This window comes from Kryptolebias marmoratus, linkage group LG24 (genome assembly GCF_001649575.2).
Source record: "Kryptolebias marmoratus isolate JLee-2015 linkage group LG24, ASM164957v2, whole genome shotgun sequence".
Taxonomy (NCBI): Eukaryota; Metazoa; Chordata; class Actinopteri; order Cyprinodontiformes; family Rivulidae; genus Kryptolebias; species Kryptolebias marmoratus.
Window position 1 is genome coordinate 3,032,401 of NC_051453.1, and position 22,334 is coordinate 3,054,734.

The window sequence follows — 22,334 nt, forward strand, 5'->3', positions numbered from 1 at the left end:
GTCCTTTGTTATAGCGCCCCCTAGGTATGGGACGACATGATTTTTTTTTTCTGAGTAGCGGTCGGGATTTCCTATCAGACTGCCTGGTTGGTTTTTCCGCAGGAGTTTCTCGTTTTTCTGGGCAATGCGTTTTACCGGAGAAGAATAAAAATAATAGAGAATTGTGAAAAATCGGTACAAAAACAATAGGGTTCCCTGCTCCGCTGGGAGCAGGCGAACGGCCATGCCTTGCATTGGCCGCCCGCTTGCTTCCGCGGGCTTGGAACCCTAATAATTATTTTTAACAAATTATTTAAAACATTTAAGATTATTTTTTGCAACAAAGCTGAAGTTTTAATTATAGCTTGTTGAAAGAATATTCCTCAGACTAAAATGTCTCAGTTAGTTTATTAATTGATTATTTAGTTTGTTCTGGTGATGGACAAGTATATTTCCCCATAAGAAACTTTTGCTAGAATGTACAAAATTAAGATGAGGTTTCCATTAGACTGAATATTCATTGCTCAGTTCTTGGTCAAACTATTGGCAGTATACGGTTGAAAATGACATTTTAAGATTCTCTTTAATTTGCATATTTTTGTTTAATACCAACATCAATAAGCATGAGCATGTTAATCTAGATTGAGGATTTCATAATACAGTTTCTTCCATTATTAGGCACTTATTTAGGCTTTTATGCTTTGCAAAACTAGACAGACTAATGTTTTTAAGTTTTCTTGTTGAATAGTTGAATATTTCACAGTTATAACAATAAAATTTATGATATAAAACATGCAACATGTTTAATGGTTGTACATAATGCATTCTGTGGGTTATGTTACACAACTGGTGTTTGCTCAAAGGGATTTTATTTTCTCTGTGTAAATGTATAAATTAACTCAACAGAAATTAAACCTAATTGAGCTGAATTAAATCTGATGCTAGTATTTACGGTTAGTTAGATTTGATGGCTTTGGACCAGGAGCTGATATGAAATCATTAGTGGCACCTCGATCAGCTCAGTGCTTATATACACATTCACATATAGCCATGTATTTATTCGGCACTGGTGTCGACTGACTTTACTTGTATATAATTACCATTTAATTCATGCTGTCAGTGTAAGACATCAATATATGACATTATTGTGAACATTGACTCAATCATTTTAATCATACAAATGAAACCACATGTTTGACTTTATGTAGGCCATGGTTAAAGTATGTATGACATAAATGTACCCCTCTGTATTCTTTTAGCAAAGAACTATGGTAATTGTAGAGGTCATTGCAGTCTAATCACTCATTGATAATTTGTCTGATTGAAGTTTTTGTGAGTTGTAATCTGTTGTTCTTAGCCTGTGAATCGATAAATCCACGCCACTGGCTGCGGTCTTCTGGTAACATTAACAAATGACGAGCGTAGTCAGAAAGCATAAAACATGTCAAAAAGGCTTTCAATTCAAAACATAAAACTGTTTTTTCCACAAGTCATTAGCTCCATTTATCAATCTGCTGGCAGCCATGTTTAAAATAACTTTCCAAGTTTTCAGTTGCATTATTTTCTTTAAGTTTTCTCAGAACTTTATTTGAAGTTTTATGTCAAATCATTCTGAAAGATCATTATAAGGTTTCTACGAAATCAGATTTGGGTCTACACATTTTCATATTTCCTATAAAACCAGAAAATACTGTAGCAGCCTATTATCTCCAAAGCCCCTGTTTGTTATGAAAAGTCACCATCAGTTCCTGTTCAGGCTTTTTTCAGTTTTTATTTTGGATTCAAAGTTTCCCTGAATGTCATACACAATTTTTATTGCTTTCTTTCCCTAATCACCAAACTGATGTGGAGATGCATAGCAGAAAACATGACATAAATGCACCAAAATATCACTTTTTATTTCAAGAAGACTTTGAATAAACACACTTTGAGTGGACAAAACAAAAAGAAAAAGAAACACACACACACAGGAAACCTCAAGCTGAATAAACTACTAACTTTATAACATTTTGCAATCCGTTTATTTAAAAAGCGATTATGCATTTCCCTAAATCATGACTTAATTGTATAATATATTATCCTTATAGCGTTTTAGTTTCTTCTGTTGTTGGTGGCTAACTGATTTCTATTTTAAATCCTTTTTGTAGCAGCTGATTTTAATCTGTAGGCAATCTGAAAATGTTTGATGACGTACTGTCGCAAAGGTTTTTAATTCTTTTTATAGAGATATTGGATAAGGTAGTAACAATTAATGGCTGACATTTTGCTGCAATGTGAGGTTTAGCAAGATATTTACTTCAAACAGAAGCGCTTTTTGTTATGCAAAGGGTAGAATAAAACCCTGATTAACTGGATTACCCTTGTCTTTATTGTGTCATATCATTAAGGCTTTTGTATATATTGTATTATCCAGAGGTCTGTCTCATTTGCAGATCCTTACATTATCAAAGCGGGAACAGAATAGAGAAAAATACATTGCAGAAACTGTGACATTGGCTTTTAGAAATATGAATGGCAGACAGCACAAAGCAGCGCTAAAGTTGGCAAATGAATAGACTGTTAATTAAACTCATACCTGTCCTCTTTCTGGAGCTTATTCTTTTCACCTTTCTCTCCCTGTCTGTCTCTCTTTTTGTGTGACAGAGACAGTGATGGATACAAGGACAGCGACAGCTGAGCTTGGCTGGATATCGTTTCCTGCCAATGGAGTAAGAACAATGTGCAGAGCTGTTCTGTATGTGTGCATTTGTCTGTGTATGTGCAGCCACCCGTGGGGAAAGTGGTTTGACTACACTTTAGAGTGGTCCATTAATGAGTCAGTCAAAATTTTAATTACAGTGGCAAGGTGACATCAATTAACCACCACTGATGCAGAAAAGAATACATTCCGAAAGATCAGAGCAGAACACCAAATGGGAGGAAAATAGAGTAGAACAGAACAGGTTTTCTCATCTTCTTTCTTAAAATCTGTTGGCTTCTTTAAATTCCATCCTGACAACTAGCCGGTCACAGTAGTCTGGTGTGTGAGTGTGTTGGAGGTGAGTGGCTCTAATTGTGATGAATGGTTGTCCCTGTGCAGCACCAGGACAAGGTAGAGAAGAGGGAAAAAAAGAGAATGAGGGAGGCAGGAAAATGGAGGGAGAAAAATTGGGAAGGAGTGATAGAGAAAGTTTAATTTGTGTCTGGTCTTAGTAAACCCATTAATCATCTTAGTGTCTCGTTCTGCTTCCTCCCCTCTCAAACCCCTTTTCCCCATCCTCACTCAGTGGGAGGAGGTGAGCGGCTATGATGAGAACCTTAACACCATCAGGACGTACCAGGTGTGCAACGTGTTTGAGCCGAGCCAAAACAACTGGCTTCTTACCACTTACATTGACCGGCGGGCAGCACAACGCATCTACGTAGAGATCCGCTTCACCGTACGGGATTGTGCTTCCATACCAAGTGTCCTGGGCTCCTGCAAAGAGACCTTCAACCTCTACTACCTAGAAACTGATAGGACTGTGTCAGAGGGCATCAAAGGTGTAGAGTACTGGGCTAATGCCCCTTTTCTAAAGGTAACTTCCCAGAACTCTACCTTTTTAAAATAAAGAAAAGTGTTCTGAAGCTATAAACTACTATATTAGTGGTGGTTTTACTGGTATCCCATTGTTTTGTTAACTTGGTTGACAAAATTCTTCACTCCTTCCACTGTTATTAAAAAGTCCTACATTGCATTAATTAAATTTCTTATTTCTTACTTTCAAAATAGTCTGCTTGAATAGATTTAATGTAGGTACTCATTATGGTAATTAGTCAGTTTTACCTGGGTGCCTTTAAGACTTATTCAGGACAAAGCAAATATTACGACTCATGAGCCATTTGTTGAGATTTTTTTCTTCTTGTATTTAACCTTCTGTTTTTTGTTTGTTTGTTTTTAACTCATGCCAGGTGGACACTATTGCAGCAGATGAGAGTTTCTCCCAGGTAGATTTTGGGGGCAGATTAATGAAGGTGAACACAGAAGTAAGAAGTTTTGGGCCACTGTCCAAAGGCAGAGGATTCCACTTAGCGTTCCAGGATCTGGGCGCATGCATGTCCCTTCTGGCTGTTAGAGTATTCTACAAGAAATGTCCCAGCGTTGTGCAGAACTTCGCTTTTTTCCCAGAGGTATGGCCTAAAACGAATTAGAGTGAAAATTTTATTAGACTTTGTTGTACTAGGATTAATTCCTTTTTTGTGCAGACACTGACAGGAGCAGAGTCCACCTCGTTGGTTATTGCCAGAGGAAGCTGCATCCCGAATGCAGAGGAGGTAGATGTTCCCATAAAGCTCTACTGTAACGGAGATGGAGAATGGATGGTGCCCATCGGCAGCTGCAGCTGCAAGGCAGGCTACGAACCGGACAACACCGACGTGTGTCGAGGTAAGACTTTGTTTTAAGGATGTTGTGCTGCACAAACAAAGCAAACAAAAATGAAATCAAACTGCTGCAAGGTGTTTTATTTAATAACAGTCCTTGTTGTTTCTGAATATGCTGGTGTAGCAAAACTCTTTCACTGCACAGGATTTTTTTTTTCCCAAACAAATTTAACAAGCCATATGACAGCAAATCAATACTCAGCAAACATGTTTCCAATATTCTGCCACAGTAATGACAGACATTAACATCTTTTGGCAGCAAGGGGTCACAAAAAATGCAAATAGCTGCAAACAACAAAAGATTCTTTATAAACACAACTGACATAACAACAGTATGGTATGAGCTTGGTATTCCTATGGTGTTTTTGTATAATATACAATTACTTTATATTAAAATCATGACCTGGTTTACAAATATTATTAGAAAACATTGAATTATATCAAAAATTAATAAGTTCTATTCCAGTTTGGGAGGACAAAGTGTGACATTTCCAGACCTCTTAGCTGAATAAGTGTGGTGTACATTAGGATGTATTTTGGCCCAATAAGGGAGCACATGATGCTCCATATGTTAATATTTGTCAAAGCACACTTGGATGAATATGGCACCGAAATAGCTCCTCTTCCCTCAATGTTCTGAATATCTGCACCTCTTTTCCTTCCTTTTATATCTGGCCTCTTTCCCCATTTCCTCTCCAAAATAGTACCCATCATTTCTTATTCTCCCTGGAGAGTCTCATCTATTTTGTCTGTGCGTGTGTGTGTGTGTGTGATGTATGTACATATGGTGAAATGATAAGTGAGACCGCTTCATCCCATGTTAATTAGTTTAGCGTGTTCCAGCCAGATAGTCTGCTGGAAATTAGTCCTGAACTGTCACAGACAGAAAGAAAGAGAAATTAATCTATAAAGGGTGAGGAAATTGAAAGCTGTAAGATAAAACGGATAAAGAGCACAGACTGATGAACAATCTTCTGTCTGTTTCTTGTTAAATACATTAAACTGTTTGTCAGGCTCTTAGTGTCAGTTTGTTTTGCACAGACAACATTTCTCATCATGTGATTTCAGACGTTGTTTGTGGTAAACCGGCCATGAGTTATGGGAATGCTTGGCTGTTTTGATACATTATAAAGTGTCTAGCATGAACTATTTGTACTCTAAACGCCTTTTGGAATCATGTGGTTGGTGTTAGAGAAGCTGTATTGTTGCTCTGTTTTCTGCTCTCCCCAACCATGTTTGTTCTGGTCACATATCAATCACATATTGCCATGTTTCTATACAACTGTCAAAGCAATCTGGCAGTAAAATGTTGTAATTGCTTTAAAAATGCACATCAAACATGTTTCCATTGAGTAATTTGGAGTCCACTTACAGCTGCTTGGGTTAAAGGTGTGGCTCTTCCAGGAGGATGACAACTGAGTAGGAAGACAAAATAAAAATAAGCCACGTTGGCCATATTAAGAAAAAAAAAGACAAATGTTTATCCTATATTTAACCAATGAATCTTTACAGCAATGGCTATCTGTCATCTTGTTTTTCTGTATTAATGAAGTGCTGTCTACCAAAGATAGCCCCAAAGGTAACACTTTTTGCTCCTGTCCGAGTGCCCAATATTTGATTTCTGAACAGGAACATATGGTGGATTTAGTCAGTTCCAACAAGCATGCTGTGTCTACCCATGAAAGGAGGCGGTTCATTTTCCACCATCCTGACCGGGAAATCATCATGATTCCAAGTTGGGATTAAGTAATTGACACATTACCAAGCTATATAACTCAACATTTGCTCTATGTTTCTTTTTAAGGGTAATTTTTTTGTGTTTAGTGTTAATAAAATACAGAAACGCTCACAAATATGAACATTTATTTTGAGCCAGTTGCCTTTTCAAGGCCCAGCGTTTAGTGTTATTTGATTTATTTGAGTACTCCAACAAAAGAAAGTCTTGTTGTTTTCTGAGATGGCATGTCTACATATATTTGCTTGTTTTGTTTTACTCAAAGCTTGTCTCTAAAACAGTGATTTAGCGACAGAATATTTCCTGTCTGTCTTGCAGCATATTTTTGGTGTGCTCCCTTTGCCAGTCAGCTGTTAAAAACTTGGCAGGAAGCTGGACTCACTATTGTAACAGATGGTCATCTTTTTTATGTCGGTGTGAAGGTTTGAGCATGTCAAGGCACAAAGATGCTGCTCATTTTGAACCAAATCAGCATATTGTCCAAGCCATACAACAAAACTGGCCCCTGATCAAAGTGCTGTGTGTGCATGTGTGTGTGTGTGTGTGTGCGTGTGTGTGTGTGTGTGTAAGAAATGTAAGTGCTGCCACTAAAAACTCAGTCCTCTCCTGCTGTGAACCCCAACAATGCTTTCAGATTTTTGTGAACCTGAAGGCTTTCAACATACATATTTACACACTGATGTAAGTTTTTAATAATTGATTAGTTTGCCAGCTTTAGACAATTGTCCCCCACATGGTCACCGTAGGTCTGCACAGCTTGCAAAGGTCACAGACGCAAACAGAGGAATAGTCTTTTTTTCTTTGACTCTTTCAGTTTTTATTTACATTTAACTCTGTGTACTTCACTGTTTTTTCTACTTTGTTTTTCTTGCACTATTGAAGAAATAATGTGACAGTACTAAACATAGCATGAATAGATTATCAAAAGTAATTTTCTTACAATTCTTCCCTTCCTCTGAGATTTGTGCAAACTGATACACATACAGTCTACAGCAGGGGTGGCCAATCCTGGTCCTGGAGGGCCTCCATCCTGCAGGTTTTACTTGTTTCTCTGCTCCAACACACCTGATTTGAATCAATGAGTGATTACCAGGCTTCTGCAGAACATGGAGAGGGAATTTAACTACTGAATCAGGTGTGTTGGAGCAGAGAAACAAGGAAAACATGCAGGATAGTGGCCCTCAAGGACCAGGATTGGACACCCCTGGTCTACAGTCACATAATCTTTACATATTATGTTATGTTCACTACTTTGACATCTGTAGACACACACACACACAGACATATAAGTTTACAGAGAGGTATCCAGAGATAAATAATCGAGAGATGGAGCAAGACCTGTTGCCATGGTGACACACGGCATGTGTACGAGCAAGGTTGTTGAATAAATGACCTTGACAAGCCAGATGTCTATCTGCCTGTTCCAGATAGAAAGACAGACCTGTGCACACAAAGGGGTGCTGACACTCCTGGAGAAGAAAGAAAGGCAGATGTCTGGATATAAATCAGGTTAACAGAGAAAATAGTTTAAAATGTACCAAAAAGTATCACTTTTTCTTTTTTAATTGAAGAATACGGAACTCAGGATTGTGTGGATTCATAGATTTTTACACTTTATCCAAACTTTCTAATCAAACAGAGATGTGAGTCTTCAGTGAACCACCCTAACTTAAACCTAAAACTTTAAACACAAACTTATTTTCTTTGCAAACGTTGCCTGAATACTGATGTATATTTAACATATACAACAGGGTTAAGATGAGTACAGATCCTCAGTTTTTACCCTGTTGTTTACACTTCTCTTTGAGACGTTGTTTTACATTTAAAGCAAGATTTGTTAATTGCTGAAATAAAAGCTTTATGTGACAGTAAAAGAAACTCTGAATTTCAGCATTTTGTGCTCTTTTATAAACATCAATGTTGTCTAATTCAATTGATCAAGCTAAGTAATAAAAAAGAATAAATAAAAAGTATATATTTTGGCGCCATAATGCTATGTGAGGAACACATTTCTTTTTGTAAACCATGTTAGAACTGAAGATTCAGCAAGAAATAACAGCTTGGCTTGTCTGGGGAAGCAGCACAATACTTTATATTGCTGCTGAAATACGGTATATTACTATCGAGATGGAATAATAAAATTGGTAACTTAATAGTGTTTCTTTCTTGTCAACAATTTTCTGTTTTCTTCCAGCTTTTTTCCTTTCTCCTGTTTCCTCAATTTTGAAGATTAGTTTCTATCATTTCTTTTTTTTTTACCTTTTGTTTTCAGCTGTGTCTCTTCAACATCTATAACACTCAGAGAACTTTCTATATGTCAGCCACCATTTTGACCTTATTAAACACCCCTGTCTGCCAACACAAGTCTGTAATGTTTAAAATTTGATTTTACAACATCTAAATTATCTTGGAGATAAGCATTTATTACAGGAAAGGAAGGAAAACTAATCGTTTTGATAGTTAAAAATGAAAAACAGAACATAAAAACCTCATTTAAAGTCTTTCATCCTTTGGCAGACCTTTTTTTTTTCTTTTTTACTTATTTCACACCTTTCTGTGCCCCCTTTCATTTTATTTCTTTTTTCTCAGACTCAGTAATAGTTCACCGTATGGCTGCCCGTGAAAGAAGAAGCACTTTTGAAATCCCATGTGTGAATTAAAAACAGGCATCCCTTCTGGGACACAGAATACTTTGACATAATAGATATCATGTTGCCCTCCAGATGTTTGACTGCTTCATGGTGTTTCCTTTGGATTATTTCCAGTTCAAACTTATTATTTTTTGGCTTCAATCTAATTTAACAATTTCATTCCAAGTATTCATTTTACTAGTTGCTATACACAATTTTCTTTTTACTTTCTTTTTAAGTGAACGTATTTCAATCTAACACAGAGCAGAGCTCAAACTTAAATTTATTTTCTAATCAAAACAGACAGTCATTTTTCACAGCACTATTTTAATATGTACAGTAAATGTGAGGATTTCAGAGAGCCAGTAAAATGATTGAACATTAAGTTTCACAACATCATGTTCAGGCAGAGGTTGTAATTAAATATGCATGCCCAAAATTAAAAATGTAACAGCATGTTTTCCAGTCCAGCTGGAAAAAGTGAGATTCTGCATGCATATTAAGCAGCTCTTGTGTAGCAATTGAGAACCATATCTCACGATAAAGTATTTCTGGCACATTTATGAAGTTTTTACGCACTTTACTAAATGCCATCACTTCATACTTTTTAGATGATTTCTCTGCTGCATCTGGTCAAATAGAGTTAGACTCTATGCTTGAAGTTTGGGATGTAAAAAAGAATGATTCTGTGCAGATCGTGCCACCTTCAGATGACTTTTGAGCTTTAATGAGCTAAAAGAAAAGGCGTTTTACATGCGACAGGCAGCTGTGCAAGATAGTGTGCTTCACAATTTGTTTTGCACGTAATTTCTTCTCTTATTTTCTTAAAGTGTCACACAAATGTCCAGTCCACACCAATTCTCACTTCTATCGCTGGGTTTGTCTCATCCCTGGTGGACTGCAGGGCATGCATGCAAGCTGAATATAAGAAAATACTCTAAGCTGAGCTCAAACCTCTGGATAAAATAAAAATGTGTAAACTTCCTGCTAATCGCCATGAGGCACCAGACAGGCACAGAAGGCGTAACGGTGGGAAACATGGAAAACCTTAACAGCAGATCCAACTTAATTCATAGATCCAGCTGACAGTTGGATCTATGAATGAACTATGAATGAACGAGGACATAAAGTTAGAGATAAAAACAAAACAATGGTCTTCAGTGCAGATGTCATTACCTCCTTGAGTTTCTGTTGCACAACACAGTGCTTAAAGTACTAATTTTTACCGTTAAGTTGTTTGTTTTTTTCCTCTAAAACCAGGTTTATCAAATGGCCTGTAATCAGACAAACTACAAGGACACGAACATGATTCAAGCTAAAAGCGTTATAATTTTCTGCATTTCACTCCTGTTCAGCAGATCAAAAATGAATTTAGTTTTCCTGTCTCTTTCTTTACAGCTTGTCCTCAGGGCACCTTTAAGTCGTCCCAGGGGCCAGGATTATGTCAACAGTGTCCGCTCAACAGTCGCTCCACCATCGAAGCCGCCACCCTCTGTGGTTGTCGGAACGGATATTACCGCGGGGACATGGACAAACCAGAGGACATGTGCACCAGTGAGTCAACACACAGAATTAAAGTCCACCTTTCAGTGGTGCGCCTAAGTCTCAGACTGAGGCTCTGAATATGGTGACATATTACAGCAGATCAGGGCCTGACACCTCTGATGCTCTAATATTTCATAATTAAATGAAAATCCAACGCCTGCTTTGATTTATCATACTGCCTCCAAATGTATGCACCTCATTCCAAGGGCTACAACACTCTCATTCTTGTTAGGGGATTTTGGGAGCAGTAGGTAACAATATTCCCATATTTCTCAGGCTTTCCATTCAGGTGAATATGTGTTTAATTTGTGGAAGATGCTATATTCCGATGCACCACGAAGCGCCAAGTTAAAAAACGCAGCCTCCCTGTTCCTTAGAGAGATGGTAAAAGTAGGTTGAAACATGAATCATTTTGGACTCAAACTATGAAACTGTGTGTACACGGTGTGTATTTGTGTGCAGAGCATGTAATCAGTCATGTGTGTCTGTGCACATCCCAGTGACCTGAATACAGCTTCACATATTAAGAGACTAAAAATAACTCTGATTCAGTCGTGTTCTACTCCTTATTTTCTGTTGTACTTTTAATAAATTCATTTAGAACATTCTTCATCAAAACTATAAAACAGAACACATTCCAGTAAAATAAGCCCAATAATAAATTGTAGTTTTAAACTAAGATCATCTTGTGTTGAAAATGGTGGATTTGTCGCTGTTTTGGTCAAACCTTATCTTGTGATATTGTGAGATGTCTCCCTCAAAGTGTGTGTTGTGAATGACTCTCAGCTCAGTATTTGTAACACCAGCTGAGTTACAGCTGTTTTTGTGTTGGCTAATGTTGCTGATGCGGTGGCCATCTTGAATTGGACTGACTCCAAAAGTTGATCTGTTGTCGATATACGTCCGATAATTAATTTCTGAAAGTTTAATTAAAGCCCGTCCAGTAGTTCATCAGATTTTTTTTTTCCTCAGAGAAAACAGGGTTGTCTCCAAAAGTTAATGCCAAAGTTTTAAGCAAAGATCTTGCACAACAAGTAGCACTTAGGAGTAGGATTTGTGAAGGCCTCTCAGCTGCTCCCACACCAAATTTTAGTGCTTTATCGGTCAGCAGCCACCCACTGCTGGTGTGGGGTTAGATTTAAAAATACTGAATCACTTGTGTCTGCGTCTTGCCCATTACCTTTAAAGTGGTGGCTTCTTCGTTCACCTGTAAGTCAAAAGCTAATGATCAAGTTGTCCCATAACTTGTTCAAACCGACAGGCCAGGTGCTCAAAAGATGCTAAAACATTTAGACTGAAGTTTTGTTGGAAGACATGATAGAGAAATGTTTCAGTGTTTTTCCTGCCTGTTGTGTAGGTTAGGGTTAATTGCATATCACAACAGAAACAGCACATAAAAAGCCTCTCTTCAACACTTGTTGCACTCTTTCAAAATGATAGTAACAGAGAAACAATCAACATTGTCATGTGTCGAGCCACTCATCCTACACACCTCGGTGCTTTCAATTCAAGGGCAAAACCAAAAAGTTTCATGGTTTGGTTTCAAATTCACAAATGAATATGAAAGATAAAAAATCCAAACTTTAGTGTGAGCTGGACCTTCAGATTATTTCGGTTTGTCACGAAACAAGTCGGATATAAAATCAGGTCAGTGAAATGAAAGAGTGAATGTGCAGTTTGTGGATTGTTGTTTGACAGAAAATCATTTCTTTAACGTGCCTCCTGGGCTGCAGAGGTGCAGAGGAGTTTGTACACTATCTGTGTGTGGGTCAACTTTATATTGTGTGAGGAGAAAAAAAAAGCACAGGTTGGGTTTATTACTCTTGGAATGTGGTCTTTTTTTCCAGCAGGGACTCTCAAAGTGCTGTTTCCTTTTTCTTAACAACTTTTCATCATGACATGTTTATCTGTGCATCTTACTGTTTGATTTGCATTAATGTTATTTAGATTTTAAAAAATTGATGAGGGAATAATTCTGTAAACAAACTGCATTAGTGTGTTGCCTGTATAATTATGAATGCACAACAGAAATGATTATAAGGGTGCTGCTTAGATTTTCAGCCCCCTGCTGTTTGTGCTTTAATTTTGCAGCTTAGCTGCCCTTGAGTGTGTGTTTAGGAATTACATGCATACATATTCCACAGAGCCATGCCAGTCTTTTCTTATGACTGTGATTTAACATATGCCAAGGTTGAGCATCCGTTTCATCTCAGCTGCTCTTGTTTTGTCTGCACACATTCTTTGTGATGTGTTTGTACAGTCAAGGAGAAGCACAGCCACAAGGCTTAACCTTGTGAAAACTCTTATTGTTCTTTGAAGACTTACTTTGACACCGAGTGAAAAAAGAGGAAATCTAAGGGACTGCAAAGTGACGTTGATTTCCATGGCTGGTGGTGAGCTTTTAGGCTACTTTCTGGCTGTTACAGTACGTGGCGCCTGAAGCCCTCCTAATGGGTGGGGCTTGTCTTGCAAAGACAGTGGTGTGTGTAAACCTCATGCAAAACCATATGAAACCAGTCGGTAATAACATTTTCACTGGTTTCTGTGGGGAAAGCATGTCAGTACGCTCTTTTTATTTAAGATTTAGCAACTATTAATGTTTTATGTGGCCAAAACTGTAATTCTAAGAGCACAGGTCCATCCCAGTTGGTTCCAGGCACAAATCTGATGAAGATGATGTAGAGCCTCTGCTTCCACAGCTGGGGTTTGTTGTTGAATTGTTTTGTAGGCTTAAGAAAGACTTTTCCAATCTAATCACTTTCCTTTTGAATGATATGAGTTTAGGATAAATGACACTTCTTCATGCAGTGCCATCAGAGGGGTTGAGATGGGAGATCTTGGGTGTTGTTTGTCCTTAACAGTCTAAAATTCTTGTAAATTCATAAAATTGTTGGTATTGTGATTTATAAGAAAATAATTATGCCAGTTCTTTCATCTTTCTTTAATTAAAGTGTTTATAAATTTATATATGCCTCTTTTAAATATAGATGTTTATATAGATATTTTATGCATGTATTTTTTATTTAGCTTTTTATGAATAAAATTTTCACAACAAATCATCATTGCAGTCAATTGTTAACATTACATGTTTAAAATAACACCATTTTTAGAAATCTAATTAATTATCTTATTACTTGTCTTAAATAGCCAAAATCAAAATAAATGTATCAATTGCTGCTTCTTTTTAAATCAAACTAGAATTTATTGTTTAAATCCTTTCCTTTTTGGAGTTTTAGAACCTAAAATATATTTCTAGATGCTCTCCAGGTAGTACGTTTGATCTGCTATATTGTTTGAAAGAAATATATCATATTTAAGAAATATACCATATTTACTCTGAACCAAACTGTCCTTTAATGAAGAATAAAAAGATGCCCTACATTAATATAAAATCCATATCCAAGCCATTAGCAGGAATCCCTTCATAAAAGAGACAAACATGCATGTTTTCTTGCATGCTTGATACGCTTCTGTTTGATTGGATTCAGGTGTTCATTTGGGACTTGCTCTAAGATGATTCATATCTTAATTTGGTTAATTTGCACAACCAGCAACAGGGGCAATTAAAAGTCACTCCGACATGGAAACGTTTATGTTCGGTCTTCATTTCCCCAATTCTTTTCCCAGGTGTTCCCTCAGCTCCTCGTAACCTGGTCTCCGTGGTGAATCAGACATTGGTGGTCCTGGAGTGGAACCCGCCTCGTGATACGGGGCACCGTGACGACTTGTCGTATGATGTTGTATGTCGCCGGTGCCACATCAGTGAGCGGCGGGCATGCCAGCCGTGTGATGACAGTGTGGTGTTTACTCCAGGCAAGGAGGCGCTGAAGAGAACAAGGATTGAGATCAGCAAGCTGCGGGCTCACTCCTCGTACACTTTCGACATCCAGGTTTGTTCCTGCAGTTGTGTTATTTGGGGTCTATTGGAAGTGCTTAGAGGTTAAAACATAATGTTAAACACTCAGTCATGGTCAGGTTATATCAGGGTGCTTGTCTGTTAGTATCTGTGTCTTGTTTTCATGTGTCTAAGTACAAACAATATCTTCACAGCGGAGATAGATTTGATATATGTAAAACTCCAGAGATAGATGAGAACATGTATCACTAACCTAAAAAGATACCAACGAGGACATAAGGATGTATGATTTATCAAGACCTATTTTCTTTTTTATTTTCAAAGATGGCAAATCAGATTGCAGAGTTGCTACAGTAGCAAACTTATAATGTTTAGTTTCAATTCAGTTTATTTTATTTAGCAACAATTCACACCAAAAGTCATCTATACTAAAGAAAAAATCAAGTCCAAGTCATACATTCAAATCAAATTATAATCACTTCAGTTCTTATTATGATAAAATATGTCCCAAGACAGTACATTATGAAATGTCAATTAGTAAAAGTTCTCTATCTAAGGAAGCCAGCAAACTGCATCAGATCTTCATTTCGTCACAGTCCCCCATCCAGAGCAAGCATGTTGACGACGGCGGAAAAGAACGGCCATCTTTTAACAGGAAGTAACCTTCATCAGAACCAGGTTCAAGATGGGGGCCATCTGCCTTGACCGTCTGGGGGTTGAGAGGACAGGAAAAAGTCAGACAGACACAGAAAGATCGGTCTCTAGTTTCTATTAGAAGAAAAGCAAAGAAAACCAAATGCTAATGGTAGCAATAATTACACGTACAATATGGAGGGGAGAGAAAGTAAAGGCGGCGGCAGAGTGAGGAAATGTGGTCAGTTTGTCCTCTAGACAAGTAGACAGGGTGTCAGGAACTGGAAGAAGAGAGGAGCCTGAGAACTGAAAGCTCTAGTTCCTGTTCTACTTTTACAAACTCTAGGAACCACAAGTAAACCTGCAGTCTGAGAGGGAAGTGCTCCATGTGGAACAATAAGATCTGTCATAAAAGATGGAGCTTTGTGTGTTAGAAGTAAGATTTTATCACATTTACCACTTAAAAAACAGCCTTGTTGCTGTCATTTCTTGTTTTAAATGCAAATAGATACCAGATATTCACTAGAATGCTAAAAGATAGTGAAGCTATGTAGAAGCTTGCTGATGTCCAGGCTTTTATGCATAATCAGCAATTTTATTTGTCAACTCACAAGTTCGAGCTGAGCTCCACGATGCCAGCACGGTGGCAAACCTTCAATCTTCTGCCATCTGGATGCTTTACTAGAGAATTTAAGAATTTGAACTAAGGTCACCTGTATTTAAATTGGACAACTTTAATGTATTTTTAAAATAAAATGTGCATAAATCAAAACTAAATGTACATAGTTGTTTGTGAATAGTGTGGCCTAAGAATCTATCCATTTTTGTACTTCTTATTTGAGATAATGATGGCTGACTGATGGTTAAAATGTTGATTGTGAAACAGTTGGCACCAATTTATATTTTTAAAAACAAATTTCCATCTAGATCTTCTTTTTCAAATCTAATCACTGCCTTATGAAAAATAGTGCACCAACAGAAATCATAGCACTCAATAAATTAATAAAAATATGAGGTAAATAATAAAAAGAACATTTGAAAGCAAATCAGATGTCATTTTAGCCATGAATTCATTAATAGTTCCTCCTGTTTTAATAGTCTTAATTAGAAGATTTAACACACAAGGACATGGTGAAAAATAAAATTCATTTGGGAAAAAATAAAAATAAACAAATTAAAGCCTTAAGAAAATGATCATAAATTAAAACCTTGACGTGCCCAGACTAAAGAATTTGCTTCAGTGTCAAAATAATTAACTGAGCTTCTGAAAAAAAAAAAAAAAAAATCAGTGGTCTTTAACACTCACTGAGAACCTGAGAAATGTCTTTTTCATTTGCAATATGACACTAAATCTGAGTATTTAGACTTCGGTGAAGAATTTATCAACTTTTGTAGTCACAGGAAAAACAAACAAACCAACCAAATGAAATAAAGTCTTGTTATTTTTCAAACAAACACATTGTAGCATGTTAGCATAATGTGGACGACTGACCATGACTCTTTATACTCTACAGGCAGTCAATGGAGTGTCCAATAAAAGTCCTTATCCCGCCCAGCAGCTGTCAATCAACATTACAACCAATCAAGCAGGTGAGCTGGAAATTCAAAAAATGTTGTTTTCGTGTGTGTGTGTGTGCGTGTGTTTGCCAGTAACTGTGTGTAAGCACACCCCGGGGCGCCATGGATTATATGTGGGAGGGATGGCTGGAAAGATAAAGGAAATTGAGCTACAGCCTTTTAATTCATAAAACATGTTTGAGGCTTGTCATCTCTCCGCTCCCCCTCCACCCCTCCTTCGGTCTTTCCTGCACATCCACAGCTTTAATCCTTTTCTCACTTTTCCCTCTGCCTCTGCTGTATCTCTCCCCCCTCAGCCTGCCTCAGTTACTTTTATGGTCTCCAGGAATTATACAGAGTTATTACTCAATCAATACTTTATAGAGACAGGCACAAGTGATACTTCCACTTTTATCCAAATTTGGGTTTAAAAGCTGCTTTTCTTTGATGGAAAGCACATCGTTTACTTCATCTACTGCAGCCAGGCTCATTCCTAATCGAAACATGATCCGTTGCCACCATGCCACTCTCCGAGCGGATTTGTTACTGCTGCCATTTGCAATCCACTCTGTTCCCTGAGATCTTTTTGGGCTCAACACAAACTGAATCATTATCAAGTCGACTACCCTGAGAGGATTTCGAACTTGTGCAAAATTGTTCAAATGAACTCAATCTTCAGGTGACAGCTCATTCATCTCGTCAGAATTAAAAACTGTCATACTTCTTGAATTATAACAGAGTTTACTGAGCACTTTGAAGTCATGTTCTATCAAATAGTTATCAAAAATTAGTACCTTATCAGTCACAGAGCACACATTATGAAGAAAGAGGTAAAAGTCTTTGTGCAGGCTAGGCTAGTAGCTCGTCAAATCAAGGCCCTTTTTCTTTCTTTTGTTTTTCAGGCTTAAAAAACAACTCTTTAGAGCACACACATTTTATTAGCAACACAGATATTCAGTTGAGAAAACGGCAACAATCTATTCAAATGTTGTCATGCAAAAGTGTGAAGATTAATTATTTGCTAAAATAGCATTTTTTCACATTGTTTTTGAGAAGGAGTTGTTTTATAAGCCCAGAAAAAACTATTTAAAAAGAGGGTCTGTATTTGGATTTAAATTAGATGCTTGTAGCCTTAGACTTTAGCCTCTTTTTCATAGTTTTTGACTCTTTGACCGATGTCACAGCCGATAAGGTGCTAACTATTGATAACTATCTGCCAGAACATCACTCATAAAAATGAGCAGACCATCCCTTTAATATCCTGATTACTTAGCTGTGCAAGATATATTTTGCCTGTTTAGGAAATATCACTGCTAACCAGCGTCCCCTTAAAACCACTGAGACAAATCCAACTATATTTTATTGTTTTTTCTTCTTTAAAATTGCCATTTTTTATTATCAAGTTAAACCAAATGTAATGCATCTTTTTGTCCCAATTTCTTTGTCTTTCTAAACACAGTTAAATAGAACAAATGAGATGAAAAACATCTTGTGAAATATTCCCAGAGGCAAAACTTTAAAAAAAAAAACAGCGAACAGTTTATGGTTCCTTAAATTATAGGTGAAAATGGTTTATAGAGACATGCCTGCTGGTGTCCCATCAGTGTCAAGAGCAGTAATTTGTTTTCATAAGTTATGAAGAAGAAACATTTTCCTCCTTTAAATAATTTTTTGTCTGTTATCACTTTACACGGTCATGTGAAAGCATCTTAGTCCATCTTTAATTTTTTGAAATGATTGTGTGTTCCAGTGTGTATGCATTTATTTATTTATTTATTTATTACTTTTAAAGCTCCCTCGGCAGTTCCCATAATGCACCAAGTGAGCTCAACAAGCCGTAGCTTCTCGTTGTCATGGCCACCGCCCGAGCAGCCCAACGGGATCATCCTTGACTACGAGATTAGATACTACGACAAGGTAGAGTGGAATGAAAAATGTCTCTGTGTGTTTGTGCATTTCGGTGTTACAGTCGCAGACAGTAATCTGCGGAGAGTCGATAAAAGAGGGAAATCAATACGAAGTGCATTAAAGCCCTCTAATTATCTGCTGCTGAGGACCTCTCCACAAATACCTGTGCTCATTAAATCTAAATGAGAGCGAAAACTATGCTTTGGTTGGTATCAGTTGGTTCGTTTGTCTTCTGTGAAATCTTGATCAATCTGCTGTTACACACGTTTTAAAGTCCATGAGAAGAAAACCTTGTCTCGTTTGTTAACTGCAACTTTTAATATTGATCTATTGTTTGCTGGGTAAGAGGTTTCCCAGATTTATCTCCTCAGATCACTGTAAGTATAAAAGATAAAAGTTGACATTTATCAGGTACTGAGACAAGCAGTTATTTTAACACGCACACTGAGGGAAATATTACTCTACACAAGGACACAGAAAACCTGTTTCTGTTTACTGGTCTTTATATTTAACTAAACTAACATGAGAAGAATTATCTTTTTTATAAAGAATAAGAAGTAGCTATTTTTGCCTAAAGCAGTTTTTTAAACTCTCAGTAAAAGTTGCAAAAAAATGAAAATATTAAAAGGGATAAATTTATTCTTTACACATCTGCAGGTAGTTAGATCAGATACAAAATTTGATATAAAAAAAAGACAATATGAATTAAAAAATATATATTATTATTGGGAGAGTCAGTGATCTGATAGCAACATGATTTATTATTTTAATTTTCTAAGCCTCAGATTTATCACAGAAAGTAAGAGCATGACTCCCAAAAGCTAAGTGAGGCCTTCACACGTTTTCAATCTTCCACCATTTGGGGTAGATATAAAAACCAGAGAAAACTACAGTTTGTTGTGAGTGCGATGGCTGCTCAACTTTAGGAAAACATTCATTTGTGAAATTGTTGAATACACCGATAACAGAAATAACACTCACTCCTTAACGCCTATATCTTATAATATAACTCTTTGGTATGTTACGTGAATTGATGACATTCTACAACCTAATATATAAATATAAAACAAAGGTGTGTTACAACTGTATTAATCTGACAAAACTATCACAGTTAGAAAGAAAGCTTCTTAAATATCAGCTGCAGAATTTCTCCTTTTAGGTTTTCAGGAATTATTAAATACATAAATGACTCTCAGCTACAGAATCTGTCAAACTGACTGAGTTATAGAGATTTGGTTTTGTTTTTTAAGGTCAGTTTACTGTGGGAGCCATCTTGAATTGAACTGCCTCCATAAGTTGTAGATAACAAACACACAGAGGAAAAAACCTTATTGTCCACCTCCGCCTTTCAGCGGCAGGTGATAAATATATTTATGAAACTGTTTTACAGCCGAATCAATTTGGGGAATAAACATTTGCTGCAGAAAGATTCCTCTTTAAAGCTTTAAAGATTTAATAATTACACAAATTATTTTATACATGAAATCAATCAAAGTTGAATATGAATAATGAGTAATTTTGAGTTTTATAACAACTGCAAGTCGATTATTGTTGCAATACCTGACAGTTCAACGTGAAACTTTTTTAAAATTTTTACCAAAAGGACAATAAAGGATAATAATAGATACATAAATTTGGACATTCAGAGATAAGAACAGAAGTGTCCATGGTCCAAAGTGTTCATTCATACAATATGACTCACATTGATGATTACTCAATCATGCATACTGTCTTTTTGTACTGTTTGTCTTCAGCAAGTAGTTCCTGTAACATGTCCACCGCTTCACTGTCTGATAAAAATAATCACTGCTGCGTTCTGGGACTGGCATGATAATCAATTAAGGATCGCTGTAGGCAGAAGCCCGTCAACATGTTTGTGCACTTGATGTATTTTCTTTCACAGTGGTGGTAAATATCCTTTCATGTAGATGTATCATCTCTTTACATTATTATCTTTTAATAAGTCAAGATGGATCTTAGGGCAAATGCATATTTCATGGAGCCGGTAGCTGCACTGACGGGGTTTACAGAGATGGAGAGCTTCTCTTTTATCAGCAAAAATAAGCATCCGTTCATAAACAACTGTGTCATATTAGCAACTGTAAGACTGTGTCACTCCTGCTTTAAAACTGATTCAGAGTGTTGCTTTTTGTGAACCGTATTGATATATTTTGAGATGCTTTCCAGAAATATTAGGTTACAGAAAGCTATAAAAATCAGATCTATCAATATACAATCACAAGAATAGAATAAACTGGTTAAAACTAAAGCTGATACTGCAGTATGTTTGAACAAAGGATTAGTCTCCAGTTTTGTCCCAGATGAAATATTAAACACTTTTTTTACACACACACAAATATAAGCATCTACATCTTCAGTATCGTTTTTAGCTGTTCGTTTTGTGTAGGTTTTTGGGCTTTTATTTAATATCTAGTTTTGTGATGCTGCTTGTGGACTGTGGCCAACAATATTGGCCTTTTTATTTGCTGAGGGAGATTGTCTCCAAGATTTATCTCCTCAGCTCACTGTGCTGATGTGGGTTTCAGGTCTCTCTGTGGACCCTGTTTTGTGCCAGAAGTCAGCACAGACCACTGCTTTTACACAGATTCCCTTATCCATGAAGGACAGAGAGACTCGGCACAGAAAATCAAACTTCTCTTCAGGAAAATAACATTTGATGCTGGACTTCTCTCTGTTTATCTTTAAGGCTATTTTGCCAATGATTAGCGGGTGTATTGCTCACAAAAGTGTCCCGATGTCATTTACTGTTATTGTTACTGTTTGGAAGTTTTCTTTTTTTCATAACAACTGCAGATGTCTACATTCTGCATGCATACCGTTTTTTGCCCGAGGCTAGGTCTAGCTAGTCCACATGTCACTCTCCATATCACTGTCTGCCAGCTCCTCCTGGGGGATCCTGAGGTGTTTGTAAGCCACATTAGATATGTAATTCCTCCAGCATGCTCTGAATCTACCTCAGGGTTTTCGAGCTGGCGAACATTTGCAGAAAATTTCCAAAGCGAGGCACCCAGAAGGAATTCTTATCTATATGTCCCTTCAGATGTCTGAGCTTCTTACCCTGTTTTCAAAGGTTAACCTTTTTTTTCTGCCTCATTGTTTTCATCACCAAAACTTGTTAAAATTCAGGCAAAGTCGGGAATATCAACATGAGTTGCTGACTGTTTAGGAATTTATCATTTTCATTTTTAATCATATGTGTGCATCTTCTTGAAGCTAAATTCAGAGAGGCTGAATCATAGGGGTGGGAATCATTAGGTATCTCACAATATTATTGTGATTCAGAGGGCTGCAAACTAAATCCTGAGCATAGAATCTCCCAGACCTAAAGAAAATATAATATTTTTACTCTGTACTGCAGAATAAAAGTTTTCTTTCAAACAAGATTTTGGAAACTAAATAAGCTGGAGTCAAAATGCAGAGTACAGTGACATAAGATCTTGTAGCAATGACTGCATTATGTTAAAGCTATCTTACCTGCTTTCTTCGGTTTTTGGTCTCATATTAGAGTGAGGGATTAAATTTGTTACCTTGTTTAACATAGAATCATCATGTGCTATCGTGGCTCCAAAGTGGGACACATCGCACACAAGCCCTGGTTTTCAACCTCTTAATGCCGACACAAATCCTTTGCAGTAAAAGTTGCAAGGATTTTGTAATCCAGTTTGCCTTTTCAGAGTGAGGTGGAAACTCTGACATTGCTCACTTGGTGGTCCTCTCGTTATCAGCAGCTGCTAGTGGCTACCACCAGCTGTTCTTCCTCCTCTGAATGGAAACGTGTACAGAAGTTGTATATAATATACTGTAGCTGTTGCCACAGTCACTTTTTCCTTTAACTTCATAGAGGCCGAGTTACTTTCAAACACTGGCTTTAAATGCAAGAAGGTGCCGTTTCATGCTTCTGTCAGCCTCGTTCTTGTCTCTGCTCATGGACATGAACTGTCCTCGTTCTTGTCTCTGCTGCGTGGACATGAACTGTCCTCGCTCTTGTCTCTGCTGCGTGGACATGAACTGTCCTCGATCCTGTCTCTGCTGCGTGCACATGAACTGTCCTCGTTCTTGTCTCTGCTCA

General features: G+C 37.2%; 1 protein-coding gene across 1 annotated transcript in view; it reads left to right on the forward strand.

Annotated features, from left to right (window-relative positions):
- The window catches only part of LOC108238432 (ephrin type-B receptor 1), an 86,731-nt gene that overhangs the window by 26,137 nt on the left and 38,260 nt on the right, over positions 1-22,334 (forward strand). Inside the window, exons 2-9 of the mRNA XM_017420519.3 lie at positions 2,623-2,687; positions 3,246-3,536; positions 3,910-4,128; positions 4,204-4,384; positions 10,144-10,299; positions 13,918-14,180; positions 16,294-16,369; positions 18,129-18,253. Of these exons, the coding sequence (XP_017276008.1) occupies positions 2,623-2,687; positions 3,246-3,536; positions 3,910-4,128; positions 4,204-4,384; positions 10,144-10,299; positions 13,918-14,180; positions 16,294-16,369; positions 18,129-18,253 (1,376 nt within the window). The remainder of the gene's footprint in view (positions 1-2,622; positions 2,688-3,245; positions 3,537-3,909; positions 4,129-4,203; positions 4,385-10,143; positions 10,300-13,917; positions 14,181-16,293; positions 16,370-18,128; positions 18,254-22,334) is intronic.